The sequence below is a fragment of the Haemorhous mexicanus genome, chromosome 21 (genome assembly GCF_027477595.1).
Source record: "Haemorhous mexicanus isolate bHaeMex1 chromosome 21, bHaeMex1.pri, whole genome shotgun sequence".
NCBI classification, from domain to species: Eukaryota; Metazoa; Chordata; class Aves; order Passeriformes; family Fringillidae; genus Haemorhous; species Haemorhous mexicanus.
This window is the reverse complement of record NC_082361.1, coordinates 4,236,489-4,250,360: the sequence shown is the minus strand read 5'-3', so window position 1 is coordinate 4,250,360 and position 13,872 is coordinate 4,236,489. Positions and strand designations below refer to the sequence as shown.

The window sequence follows — 13,872 nt, the reverse complement described above, 5'->3', positions numbered from 1 at the left end:
GAGATGTTTTGGTCCCCAAAGTCTCTGTCTGATGGCCTCAGCTTGGGCCCAGGAGTCACCAGAGCCACGTGTGAGTTATGGGCTCAGGCTCTGTGCTCTGCACAAGTCACCTCCGGAGTCTGAGCAACAGGAATTATTGTGCACAGAGATAATTATTCCCTGCATACTGCACTAGAGCTCATTAAAAGTTTCTTAATGTTTGCAAATTGCTGAATAGCGTTTTTAGTTGTTGCCTTCTCTGATGAGGGGGAACTAGCTGGTGGATGCTGGTGGTGGCTTGTTGTCTGTGTTATTTTGGTCACAGCAGGCTGGGGCTGTGCTGCATGGAGGGAGGAGGGTTTGTGCTGGGCAGTCTCACATCACAGGGGAAAATGCTGCTGGCTTTGGCACAGGGGCCAAGGGCTGAGTGCCACCAGAGTCAGCCCAGCTCCTCCACCCAAAGCCAGAGACTGCCTCCAAGTCAAAGCCTCCATCTGAGGTCATTACCCAGATTCCTGTACCAGCCTGACACGTGAGGGACACCTTCTTGGTGTCTCAGCTGCAGGAGTTGATTTGCCATCAAACAGTCTGTGCTCCTCAGCCAGATAGTGGGAGTGAAGTGTCTCATCCTGAGACACTTCACTGAGATGAGGGGCTGCAGATCTGCCCCGGGGGGAGGAGGTGGACATTGAACCCCAGCACCAGATACCTGGGGAAAACTGCTGAGTTCAGTGAGAAAATCCTGCAGGAGGAGCAGGGAAGGGGTGACCAGCCCAGCCTCAGCACATTTTCAGCACTGGGGTGGAGGCAAGCAGGAGCAGCAGCAACACCTGACAGCTCTTCCTTGTCTTCTACCTCCAGGTGTAAATGCAACCTCCACGCCAACCTGTGCACCTTCAAAGAGGGCAGCCTGCAGTGCGAGTGTGAGCACAACACCACGGGCCAGGACTGTGGCAAGTGCAAGAAGAACTTTCGCTCCAGGTCCTGGCGAGCAGGCTCCTACCTGCCTCTCCCCAACGGGTCTCCCAATGCATGTGAGTACCCTGCAGGCAGCCAGCCCTGCCCTGCCCTGCCCTGCACCACACCCACAGAGGGGACAGGGCGCTCCTCTTGTCCTTCTCCAGCTCCAATCAGGGCAGGATGCTCAGCTTTGCAAAGGGAAATGGGTTCTCACCCTGTCTTGGTACCCAGAGAAATGAAAGAGGATCTGGTGGGTGCAGAGGTGATGTGCTGGCTGCTGGCAGAGGAGTGGTGAATCTGATGATGGTCAAGAGCAGGGATGATGACCTTAGGCCAAGATATAACCACGGCTTCAGGGCAATGCCAGTTATTGTCCTTTGACAAAGGCGTTGTTGAGCACGGCTGCCCAGCAGCCATGGGGCTCTGGGTTGGCTCTGCTCAGCTGCAGGAGTGCTGGCTGCTCTCTGGATCCTGTCTGTGCTTGCTGGTGTCTCCTGCACAGCCCCAGCCTCCTCCAGTAGCTGCAGGAACGTGGCTCTGACAGCGGTGGCAGCACACAAATGAGATGCAGGATGCATTCCCACCATGCTCTGAGCAGGAAACTGGGGCAGGAGACACCACAGATGGGCTGGTTCCTCCTGGGCTCCTGTCCACTCCACATTAGCAAACTTGTTTAAATGTCACCAAGCCACAGTAGCCACTCCAGCCTTTCAAGCAGCAGCTTTGAGCATTACCAAAGAGAATCTTTTCTCTCCCTCCCCCCAAATTTTTTGAAAGATTTATGTGCTTTAAGATGATCAAAGCTGAAATTCAGGCTCCGAAGGCCGTGACAGGAATGTTTTGTGTGTGCCAGGGCTGGTAGACGAGCAGGTTCTTTGAAAGGGAACGAGCTTGTCAGCTCCCACCAAGCGGCTGCATTGCTTCAAAGGAGCCTGGGAGAGTTTCTGGTGCTGACAGGCACAGACATGCTGTTCTCTCTCTTTCCCTCCCCTCCATTCCTTGTGTCTCTTCCTATTTCCCTTTTTCCCCTGCTCTTCCTTCTCCCATTCATCTCTCTTCCCATTTGTCATTCAGTCTTCTTCCTCCTCCCCACCCCAACTCTCTCCACTGCTTCCTTCTCCCCACATCAACATCCTCTTCCTCTGCCCCAAAGGCAGCTCTCTGAAGCCCTCTGCTCTTGGCAGTCCTGCCTCTTCCATCACTGTGCTTTCTATTCACTCAGAGCTGAGACTTTCCATGATTCACCCACGTGTTACTGCAGGGAGACCCTTGGACGTGTTTAAAAACAGACTGGACGTGGCACTCAGTGCCATGGTTGAGGTGTTAGCTCATAGGTTGGACTAGGTGATTCAAAAGGTGTTTTCCAGCCTAGTTCATCCTGTGATTCTGTGATTGCTCAGACCCTACAGCTTGTCCTTAGCCCAGTGCTCCTATGTGCTTGTCCTTTGCTGGGCTGTCACAGCAGCCCAAGGAAATGGTTAACAGAAAAACCCATCAGCAAGGACCACGCTGGTTTTCCTTCCCCAGGTGAAAGGCTTGAGATGCCAGCAGCCCAGACAGCGTTGTCTGGCTGTTTCTGTGCTGTGACAAAAGCAGCTTTTAAGCTGTAGCAGCAAACTGATGTGCCTGTGAGCAAGCCCCCACTAATTAGCTGCTGCTCAGTCCCACGTTGTGTGTCTGTGTGATCTTCTGATGGTGTCCTGCTTCCAGTGACTGGGCTTCCTCTTGTTTCTTCCAGGTGCAGCTGCAGGCTCAGCCTTTGGCAGTAAGTAAAACCCTGACTGAAATGCTGGCATTTAACACCTCGGTGCATGATCCTTGTGGATGTCACTAGGAAAAAAAAATATGGTTATTTTTCTATCCATTATCATTTTCCAGGCAATAAGTCTTCCCTAATTGTGCCTCATTTTCTGTCCTGTCAAAGAGTCTTATATTTTCTTCCTCTGACTTCAGCAGCCTCATTTTGCCTCTTCCTCTGGCATGGTTTCCCCCCATGAGGTTCGTTAGTATGGCAGCTGGAAAGGAAATAAAAAAAGACTCTTCAAAATCACCAGTGCTGGCTGTGAACTCCCCCCTTAGCCCCCCAGTACTGCAGAATTCTGCTCTGAGAAGGAGCTGGGTGTGAATTATTTGGTGTAGAACCCAGTCTGGGTCACCTTGGGCTATCAATAAAAAAGCATCTAGAGTGTGTGTACATCTGTATGTACACGTGTATGCATATGAACAAATGTCTGTGAGGTGTCAGCAGCAAAGGCAGAGCTCAGCAGGGATTTCTGCTGCAAGATTGATGGCAGGAGAGTGCTCCTTATTTAACAAAGCTGGAGGTAGTTGGATATCAAAGAGCCTGGAGTTTTGGGTAAGCAGAAGCCTGGGTTTGAATGTTGTGGTGCAGAGTGCCCCTCCAGAAGAAACAAATCAGGGAGCTGAATGAATAATGAGTTCTTTGGTTTGCAGGCAAGTGGGAAGAATTGGAGGAGGAATCGTTTCAGGGAAATGCAAATGCAATTAAGAAAAATGCACCTAATAGAAAAGTGGAGGACAGGTTTTCTGGGCAAATGAACCATATTTAGATTTCTAGCAGTTAATTACTTGAAATTTTCAAATAAAAATTAAAGGTCTCCCTTAAGTAATTTAGGATTTTTAAGAAATAAATGTTTCAACAGCTCAAAATATTCTTCACCTTTGTCTTCAAAACCATTTTGATAACTTTTTTCCCTCCCATTTACAAAGCTTGGCATCCTCAGCACTACTTTTGTTTCCCTGGAAGCCGGGAGGGTGCTGGGAGCGATGTGCAGGAGAGAACAGGAGGGATTTATGTCCAAGGCCAGTTAAGGAGAGATTATTTAGCCCACATAGGAGACTAGAAGTGACCTAAATTAAGTATTTAAACTAGCTCAGGGCTATTATGAAATTAAGCACGATAATCTGCATGAAGCAGTGGGACAAACAAGGACAGGAGGGCAGCAGGTGTAAGTTAAGCAGGAATTTGTGTCCCAGTGTTATTTTAGTCAGGGTTGTTGTGGGGAGCAACAGGGTGGGATCACTCCTGGCTCCTCAGGGGCTCTGCTGACCCCCAGCCATCCCAAAATTTGAAGGGGGCCACTGGAAACAAGGGTCCCAATGGTCCTAGTTGGCTTTGATGGTGCCAGGTAATTTGGGGAGGGGTGGCAGCAGGGAATGGAGCACAGCTGGGCACATGGGCACCGGGCAGTGGGAGCACAGCTTGGCCTGGGGGCTCCCTGGCACCTCCCGCCCGTTCCTCACCCCATCCCTGCCCAGACGTGCCTTCATCTCCCCCTTTCAGCTTAATTGGCAATTAGTTTATGATGGAGCTGTAAGTATTTAAGCCAATATCTGCACCAGCAGAGTAAGCTGATACAGCCCCAGGCTGCAGCCCCTGCTCACACACACACACACACCCGCCCTCGCTGCGGGAGCCTCATCGAGCCGCCGTCGCCTTAATCCTGCCAGTGCCCCAGTTGTGACCATGCTGAGAAATCTGTCACCAGTCCAGGCCAGCAGCAGCAGCCTCACTGTGTGCAGGCTGGCATGGAAACCCACCACCCCCCAGTAAGTGCCTCCCAACTCTTCTCTTTGCTTGTCAGCGTACGAGCGACCGCAGCGAGTAAACACCGCCAAAACCACCACCGCAAAAAGCACCACTGCAAAAAGCACCACTGCAAAAAGCACCACCACCACCTCAACCACCACTTCAACCACCACAACCACCACCACAACCACCAGCAGCACCCCCCTGCCAGCCACCACCACCCAGCCAGGTGGGTGCCATGCTCCCCGCCCCGCTCAGGAGCCAGGACTCCGCTCCTCGTTCAGCTGCTGTGTCGGTGGCCGTGGATCTCTGCTCTGTAGGATGATAAAGGGACATGGATAAAAATCACCCTGGCTTAGTTCACCTTCCACCAGGCAGCCCTGGTTTGCTGTTGTCTCTGGCACAGCTGCCAGAGATGCTCTCACAGCTCTGTGACAAGCAGGGCAGGAAGGGAATGAAGAGTTTTTGGATCCATAAGAAATTTAAACCATGTATTTCTCTGTAAGGTGAGGGGATTGTGCCCCATCCTGCTCTATCCCTGACCTCCTGCCACTTGCCACCAGACTCAGAGCAGCTTGGTTTTGCTCTGTCCTTGCTGGTTGTCCCAATCCTGCACCAAATCCCTGTGGCCAAACCCATGGATGTACTGCAGGTGCAGTTTTCCTGTTGCAGAATTCCAGCATTCCCCAGGTGGCTGCTGTCCAAGCAGCCTGGGAGCGTGCAGGGCTGGAGCTCACACACGTGCCAGAAACATCCTTTCCTAATTTCTGAAATCTCCCAGTGGAGGAAAACTTTTGTCCTTTTTCTGGGGGTTCCTCCTTCCCTCCTCCCCTGAACAAGGAGACAGCGTTTCTCCTTGTCTTTTGGAAATGAGCAGATAAAACTTAACAGCAGGACATTTTTTTAAGCTGTTCATGGGGGAATTAGACACGCATTCCTCCCTTTGCCATGCTTTCAGGGCCTGATATTTCCCAGGAGGACGTTTTACACCCACAGCATGTTAGTAACAGTCTGTCTGGGGGAGCTGCCAGAAGCCAGTCAAAGGGATGAGGAAGCTTGATTGCATGTTTATGCAAATATAGATATATTCATGGAAGTACCCTGCTTGAGGAGTTAATCAGGGAGCTGAGGGTTTAGATCCAACTTCCATGGAGTTGGAGTGACCCTGGAAAAAGATTGCAAGGCTCAGCTCTGTTGGGAAGAGCTCCTTACCCAGATCCACCTGTGCAGGAGGAGGTGAGCACAGAGCTCACCCATCCCCACCGCCCCAGCAGGGCCAGCTGATCACATCTACATCCACACAATGCACTTGGGCTGACCTGATTTTTATCCATGCTCACCTGTAGTGACATTTTAGGGCTATTTTTTGCTGTGTTTGTGTGGGTAGCTGCTTGGTGTGTCTCTTGTGTGATTTGAAGTGCTCTGCCTTTGTGGCACCTCTGGCACAGGCAGGACAGTGTCTCTGGGGAGTTGGGGTGCTGGGGCTAACTTCTCCTGCCAGGCTGCTCTGAGGGACCTGAGAGACATCAAAGGCTTTATTTCTTCTCCAAAACCTGCTTCCTGGGCAGAGAAAATGTTTTCCTAATGCTTTCATTAACTGATGGCAAGGGACAAAATTAATAAATTGCAGCCCAGCTGCCAAGTCGTTGGCTTGATACAGCCAGGCCCGAGTCCCTTGCTCCTCACCCCATCCAGATCCCCATCTGTGCTTCTGCAGAGCCAGGTCCCACCCCAGGATGGTGTCCCTGGAGGGGCTGCTCCACAGAAGAGGGCAGCCAGGACCACCAGCAGCTCTTACCTGGGCAGCATGAGGGGCTTGATGCCAAAGTCCACTCCATGCCCCTGACCAGCAACAGGGAATCAAGGCACAGCTTAATTCTGATCTGCTTTTGGCCAGAGATGTTGTTCCTCCTCCTCCATGCAAAACAGAAAGCATTTCTTCAAAACCATGGCATTCCCAAGGGCCTGCAGATCTAATTCACCTGGGCCCCAAGGGAAACCCTTTGTAAAAGAGGTGACCCCTTGAACCCCAGGTAGGGCACATTTGCAGGAGGTGACCCCCGAGTAGGGTCAGAATCCCAGACTGAGATACTCTGTTGTAACCCCCCCTTTCTGAACTTTAGAAGCTTTAAAACCCCTCCTTGCTCTAAAGCCAGACATTTAAACCAATCCTACTAGAGCCCTGTGCTGTTCCACCCCCTAACTGACACACTGTCTTCTGCCCTCTGAATTTCTGCTTCCCACCATAAGCAAGCATCATCAGGCCAGCCTCTGAGTTCGCTGCCTCAGTGCCCGTGACAGAAGCACAGAACAACCCAGGTATTTCAAGGCAGCCCGTTGTGTTTTTCCCTTCTCCCCCGCACTGCAGTGGGTGCAGCTCGGCGGGAGCAGCGTGGCACGTAGGCTAGAGGAGTGGATTGGATTTGGGTTGTCTCTGGGTGGCATGGAGCTGCTAGACATCTGCTTCCTTTGGCTGCTCGTGGTGCTTTCGTGGTCAAGGTGGAGCTGTGGTCGTGCTTGTAGGATGTAGGATGCTTTCTGAGGGAGGAGTTCATGGGCAAGGCGTGGGGTCTGCAGGCAGGGGAAGCTGCCAAAGTGGGTAGAAGGAAGGGAAATCACAGAGTTACCCTTAGGAGGATGGATTAAGTGCTATTCTCCTTTGCCTTCTGCAGTTCTGTTATTTCAAAGCCCTCCTTGAAGCCTGTCAACTTCTTCCTTGCCATTTGTTACATTTTTTCCCATGTTCAAAATAAGGGAAAAAAAAAACCACCAAAAACCCCAAATTTTTCCTTTTTAATTTTTTTTTTTTTTCTGTTTCAATTTTCCTCCTCTGTTTCATGGCAGTCCCAGCAGTGCCAGTTCACCTTTGGGAAAAACAGGACCAGCCTGAGCCCTGCTGGGTGGTCATGAGCAGAAATTGAGCATGGACAGCCTGGCTTTGGGGAGGTCCTGCAGGAAAGGGATCCCTGAGAAGGACTTTCCTAAGCTGCTCCCCCACTCCTCCAGTGCTGTTTCCCCAGTGGTTTTTGCCATGAAATGTGACTTCTTGGTTCAATTTATTCCACTTCCTCAGAAGGCCAGCAAGAACAGCAATTTCCATCAGAGCTGCCCATCGTTTCCCATTTTATGGAGTGGGTCTGGGGCAAAATGTGTCTCTCTCCCCCTCTCAAAATGTAAAACTGTCCATTATGGCCCAGAGCTACAAAGGGAAAGGTTCTCAGGATAATGAGCATTAATAATTTTCTTGGCTCTGTAAATGCGATTGAGTGGAGGTGTATGTGAATGACTAAAAAGCAAAATGCCTCCAGGGCTGTTTTTTATTGTGACTCTAATTAAACCCTTGCCAATTTGCACAGGGATTTTTTCATATTCTCTTTAACACCATATTAATATCAATTGGTTTCCACTTTCCAGCTGAAAAGGACAATGTCTATCACCTTCTCTTAGAGCTTGTCATTAAAAAAAATAATCTTTCTTTTTTTCTTTTTTATTCTGTATTGTTTATCATCCCCTTGATGAAGCTGGGAAATCACATTTCTCTCCTACTCGGGTTTGTCCTTTGAAACTTGGCAAGAATCAAGAGATTTTTTTTTTTTTCCTCCTCCTCCTTATGTTACCCAACTGGAGCTTGAAATTAATAATATGGCTTTTAAAATTTTTAGTCCCTGGTTTGTTTTCTAGCAAACCTGAAGATTGTTACCAATATTGAGAAGCAGGGGAGGGGGATGAAGCCAGTGGGGGTGAGGGTTTGCAGGGAAACCAAACAAGGGAGCTACACAAATTCTCGCTGGTTCCACTTCTCTGCGGTGGTTGGAAATTCTTTGATTTGTATTTCTGAGGGAACAGCAGAGCCTGAAGGAGGGCGTGGAGGCTGGGATTGGAAACCAGGGCTTGGTGCCTCCATCCCAGGTGTGGGTGCTGTTTCTCAGCTGTTATTTCAGAGCAGAGGGGTTCAGGCTCAGGTGTGAACACAGGGCAGCTCAGCACACACTGCCCCTCTCAGCTCAAGGGCTCTGGTGCCAGAAGACCCCCGTGGCACAGGGCTGGGTGCTGGATTTGGGGCTCTGACTCCCTGTGGGAATGCTGCAGGGCTTTGGTGGGATACCAGCTCCTCCAGTAACACCATTTTCCCTTTGATCACTGCAAGACTACCCCGGCTTGTCGGCGGCTGCCCCGCTGCAGGTGGGCTCTCCCCCGGCCAAGGCTGGCCCAGGAGCACAAGGTAGGAGCCACAGGGCTGAGCTGGGTCCTGGCAGCCAGAACCAGCTCAGAGAATGCTGTAGTTTCTAGCTCTGCATCTGTGTTTTCCATGGCTCTCTGCTCCTCCTGCCCAGCAAGGAGCTCGGGGCTGGTCTGTGCCCTGCACGCAGCTGGGCCGAGCCTCGGGTTGGTCTGAACGTGGAAGATGAGGAGGGTGAGTGGTGGAAGGGATTGCTCACAGCTTGCTGCTGGTGTGAACGGAGAGGATCATGGAAATCCTGTCATCTCCCAGGCTGGAGCCTGTTTGTAGAGCAGAATCTCCCTGTGAGTGGCCGGGCCTGTGTCGTTCAGAGCACAGATCCTCCTGATGCCTTTCCTGGCTCAGGCCCCTCCCTGGCTGCCTGAGGTGCTCCAGGTGGGAGCCTTGGGAGGTTTCTCTCTGGCTGTTGAGGCTGAAGCTTCTCCTCCCAGGGTTCCCACCACACACAGGCTTTGGGAGCTGCCCTTGGTGCTCAGCTCCCCTTTCCCACCCTGTAGCTCACTCCAGCTGTAGGCTTTAGCATCCCTTGTGCTGATCCTGGCATCCTGGGCCTGTGGGGGCTCACAGAGAGGCAGAGCGTCTCCTGCTGCAGTGACAAGGGATGGAGCCACACCAAGGGAACAGGAGTGCTGACAGCCTTGACAGTGCTCTGCAGATCTGCCTTCTCTCTGTGCCTGGGCAGTGTCAGGACCTCATGCCAACACCTCGTGTCCAGCAGCTCCCACACCTTCCCCTTAGGAGTATTTTCCCTGCCTCTTTTCACACTTAGAGATGCTAACTTTGAGGAGACTTTGTCTCTCCCTCCTGCTTCAGCACATCCTCAGCCAGATACAGCTCCAGTGACCCAGCCTTGACACCTGCCTAGAGCTTCCAGTGTCCCTCTGCCACCCTGCTAGGCAGACCAGGGGGGATCTGTTTTAAATGTGATGTTCTCTCTGATGCCACCTGTGATGACCCACCAAACACAGCAGCACTTGGAGAGAAGCTGAAGCCACCAGAGCCTCCTGAGAGCACGAGAGGTAAGGCCAGGCCTGTCCCCAAGTGGGGCGGGGCAGGTTTCTCCCTCAGTGCCACAGGCCAGGACACCCAGCTGTCCCCAGCACAATCTCCTACTCAGAGGGCCCAGCTCAGCTCAGCTCTGCTCATCCACCCCAGGGAGGCCTTTTGGGGATGTTTGGGGCCAAGGAAAGCCATGGAGACCAGCAGGGCCCTGGAGACCAGCAGCTTCAGGGATGGTGCTGGGGGCAGGAGCAGGTGCACCCTGCCCACGGGGAGCAGGGCCACCTCCTGCCACCACTGTCACTGTGAGGATGTGACCAAGACAGGTGGCTGGAGCTGGCCACCACCACTTGCAAGGGCATAAGCTCCACAAAAAAACCCCAATGGATCCAGACCCCACTTCCAAGCACCCTGTGGGACCTCAGTGCTGCCCAACCTGGGCTCCAGAAAGCACAAAACCTCCCAAGGCTTGGTGGCCTTTACCCCCAGTGCTGGGTCATCTGTGTGGCAGCACAGCCCCCTGGGAGCCCCATTCCAGCCCTTTTCCCTGAGGGAACAGGGTGACATGGCCCTGGGAGCCCCCTCCCAGCACAGCTCAGACCTGTTCTATCCTCTGGCACAGCAGCTCCCAAGAGCAAACCAGGGCGCACAGCACACTCTGCAGGCAAGAAGCACAAGAAAAAGACAGGTATGTGCTGCTGGGGAAGGGCCAGGCTGGAGCAGCACCTGCTCTGCAGGACCCTCTAGCAACCCCTGCCAGGTGCCACCTCCATAGCACTTGTCCTCCTGGCAGATTTTTGGGGGCCAGCTGGCCTGAACTCCGTGGCCAGCAGGAAATGGGTTGGAAGTGGCAGATCCTTATCCCAAACCATAAAGGGGGCACGGGTGAGTAGCTGCTCCCAGCTCTGCAGCAGTGCTGTGCATTGAGTTATCCATGCATTGAGTGCTTCATGCATCCAGCTTTGAGGAGGGGAGGGGAAGAGGAGAAATGTAGCAGCCCCCAGGTGTCTGCTGCAGAAATGGATGCCAGTGCTGCCAGCACGGTGCTCTTGGCTCGGCGTTGTTCTCGTGGCAGGGGAGGACACGGGGTGCTGCTAAGCTGGGAGAAAAAGCCTTTCTCTGATTTTTCTCAAGCATCCTCAAAGAGCTCAAAACTCATCCGGCTCAAACCAAACTCTGGCCCCGTGGCTCCCATTGAAACATACAAAGGTAAGTGAAGGGAGGGAGGTGCTCCAGGGCTCCCTGACCTCACTCAGGTGATGTGGTCCTGCAGCCTCAGACATGGAGAAGATGGGGAGGGTCTGTGTGAGTTGTGGTTAGCTGTAGGCTGTGTGTAGCAGTGCTTCCCTAGTCTGAAACAACATCTGGGATTTGTGGCTGGCAGCATTTGAGCTGAAATTCTTTGGATATCAGTTGATGAAGCAGAAGTTACTTCACAGAGATCACAAGAGACTCTCAGCTCCTCCTCAGGCAGCTGTGAACCATGGGGGAAACCTCTGCCCTGCTCATTCTTCCCTGGTCATCATGTCATTGATCACATCCCCTCCTCCAGTCGCATGTGCATGCCAGCCCACACCCTTCTCTGCCATCCCTCTGCCATCCTTCAATGTTTAATGTTCTGCTTGGAACAAAGCCCCAGCTCCAAAGGCTCTGAAAGCTCAGACCTGGCTGAGGCTGCTTCTGCTCACATTATCCCCTGCCCTTGCTGGCTGGGAACCTGCTGACCAGGCCAGCTGGGCCACAAGTCCTTCTCTCCTCAGTTGCACATCTCACTGTATAAACTCCAATATCTACAAACTCCCAGTAAGATCCAGCACCTGGATCTGACACTGCAAGGCTGTCACCATCCCAAGCTGTGGTAACAAAAAGCAAACACAAGAAGCACAAAATCCAATCCCCCTGAGTACACCCACAGATTGTTTTTTGACACGTGCCCACAGCTGAGAGAGGTCAGCCCTGGGGACAGGATCATTTGGCCAAGTGATGGTGGCATCTCCCACCCCACCAGCAGGCTTTGCAGGCTGTGCTGTGCCAGGCAAGCCCTGGTTCAAACCTCCACACACCTGCCCACCAGCTGTTGAAGGATCCCACACAAGCCACAGTGCCTTGCACAGGCTTATTTTGAACATTTAACCTGAGAGCCAGCACCCTTCACAACAGGAAGGTACAACAGGAAGGGGCTGAGAAGGGATACAGAGGGGAAAAGGAGAGGCTGTGATGTTTTACCTGGACATGCAGCAGCTCCATCTCCACCAGACCACCCTCTGCCAGCCCCATCCCACAGGCCAGTCCCCTCTGTTCCCAGCAAGGCAGAGCCTTTGCCAGGGCTCCTCACAGGTCCTGCAGCCTCCCCAGAACCAACCCAGGCTCTGCTCATTAACAAGGCAGCTCTGTAATTAACATCTGACTCCCCTCCACTGCCTGCTCCCATAATTATGCAGTTTCTGAAAGAAATCATGTCCTGGGATTGCAAGGGGCTGGCTCCTGCCTGTCCACACCTCAAGATGACAGGGACCCTGACCCTGGCCTGCTCTCTGAGTGATGATTTCCAGCCTGATCCCCCCATGGTGGTGGAGAACTCCTCCTGCCCAGCACAGCACAGGCCAGCCCTGCTCTGGCAGTGACCATGGCATTCCCTCGGGCAGGACCCTCCTCCACAGTGGCTCCCAGCACGATGGAAGCCCCTCCATCCCCATGTCCCCAGCTGTCCCCTCCTGTCCTCCACAGACTGCGAGTGCTACGGCCACTCCAACCGCTGCAGCTACATCGACTTCCTGAACGTGGTGACCTGCGTGAGCTGCAAGCACAACACGCGGGGCCAGCACTGCCAGCACTGCCGCCTGGGCTTCTACCGCAACAGCTCCGCCGAGCTGGACGACGAGAATGTCTGCATAGGTGAGAGCAGGGAGTCTGCATAGGTGAGAGCAGAATGTCTGCATAGGTGAGAGCAGAGAGTCTGGGAGTGTCTGCATAGGTGAGAGCAGGGAGTCTGCATAGGTGAGAGCATAATGTCTGCATAGGTGAGAGCAGGGAGTCTGCATAGGTGAGAGCAGGGAGTCTGCATAGGTGAGAGCAGAGAGTCTGGGAGTGTCTGCATAGGTGAGAGCAGGGAGTCTGGGAGTGCCTGCACAGGTGAGAGCAGGGAGTCTGGGAGTGTCTGCATAGGTGAGAGCAGAGAGTGAGTCTGCATAGGTGAGAGCAGGGTGTCTGGGAGTGTCTGCATAGGTGAGCACAGGGAATGTCTGCATAGGTGAGAGCAGATTGTCTGCATAGGTGAGAGCAGAATGTCTGGGAGTGTCTGCATAGGTGAGAGCAGGGAGTCTGCATAGGTGAGAGCAGGGAGTCTGCATAGGTGAGAGCAGAATGTCTGCATAGGTGAGAGCAGGGAGTCTGCATAGGTGAGAGCAGGGAGTCTGCATAGGTGAGAGCAGGGAGTCTGCATAGGTGAGAGCAGGGAGTCTGCATAGGTGAGAGCAGAGTGTCTGCATAGGTGAGAGCAGGGAGTCTGGGAGTGTCTGCATAGGTGAGAGAGAGCAGGGAGTGCCTGCACAGGTGAGAGCAGAGAGTCTGGGAGTGTCTGCATGGGTGAGAGCAGAGAGTGTCTGCACAGGTGAGCACAGAGTGTCTGTGAGTGTCTGCATAGGTGAGCACAGGGAATGTCTGCATAGGTGAGAATACAGAGCATGGAGAATGTCTGCATAGGTGAGCACAGAGAGTCTGTGAGGGTCCGCACAGGTGAGCGTCTGTGTAGGTGAGCACAGAGAGTGTCTGCATAGGTGAGCATGGAGAATGTCTGTGTAGGTGAGCACAGAGAGTGTCTGTGAGTGTCTGCATAGGTAAGCAGAGTGTCTGCATAAGTGAGCACAGGAAATATCTGCATAAGTGAGCACAGGAAATATCTGCATAGGTGAGCACAGGGAATGTCTGTGTAGGTGAGCACAGCCCCAGGTGGGTCCTCACTCTGTGAGTGGGCCTCATTCAGTCCCTCTGTGGAGGGTGTGGGGCCCACCTGCATGTTCTGCAAGGATGACAGCTGGTACAGTCTCTGCAGCCTGCCAAGGCATCTCTTCCCTGAAAACAAAGCCTAAAAATTAGAATCACAGTTTGGGTTGAAAACTGTCTAGTTCCGCCTCCTGGCATGGGC

General features: G+C 52.9%; 1 protein-coding gene across 2 annotated transcripts in view; it reads left to right on the top strand.

The window, feature by feature from the left end:
* Positions 1 to 13,872, top strand: part of NTNG2 (netrin G2) — a 49,206-nt gene that overhangs the window by 32,813 nt on the left and 2,521 nt on the right. Inside the window, exons 4-12 of one of the 2 annotated variants that reach the window (XM_059865206.1) lie at positions 841 to 1,013; positions 2,678 to 2,704; positions 4,545 to 4,718; positions 6,740 to 6,808; positions 8,637 to 8,711; positions 9,698 to 9,748; positions 10,351 to 10,416; positions 10,863 to 10,937; positions 12,456 to 12,623. In XM_059865206.1, coding sequence (XP_059721189.1) covers positions 841 to 1,013; positions 2,678 to 2,704; positions 4,545 to 4,718; positions 6,740 to 6,808; positions 8,637 to 8,711; positions 9,698 to 9,748; positions 10,351 to 10,416; positions 10,863 to 10,937; positions 12,456 to 12,623 — 878 coding nt within the window. The remainder of the gene's footprint in view (positions 1 to 840; positions 1,014 to 2,677; positions 2,705 to 4,544; positions 4,719 to 6,739; positions 6,809 to 8,636; positions 8,712 to 9,697; positions 9,749 to 10,350; positions 10,417 to 10,862; positions 10,938 to 12,455; positions 12,624 to 13,872) is intronic. The other variant, XM_059865205.1, reaches the window with a different exon arrangement.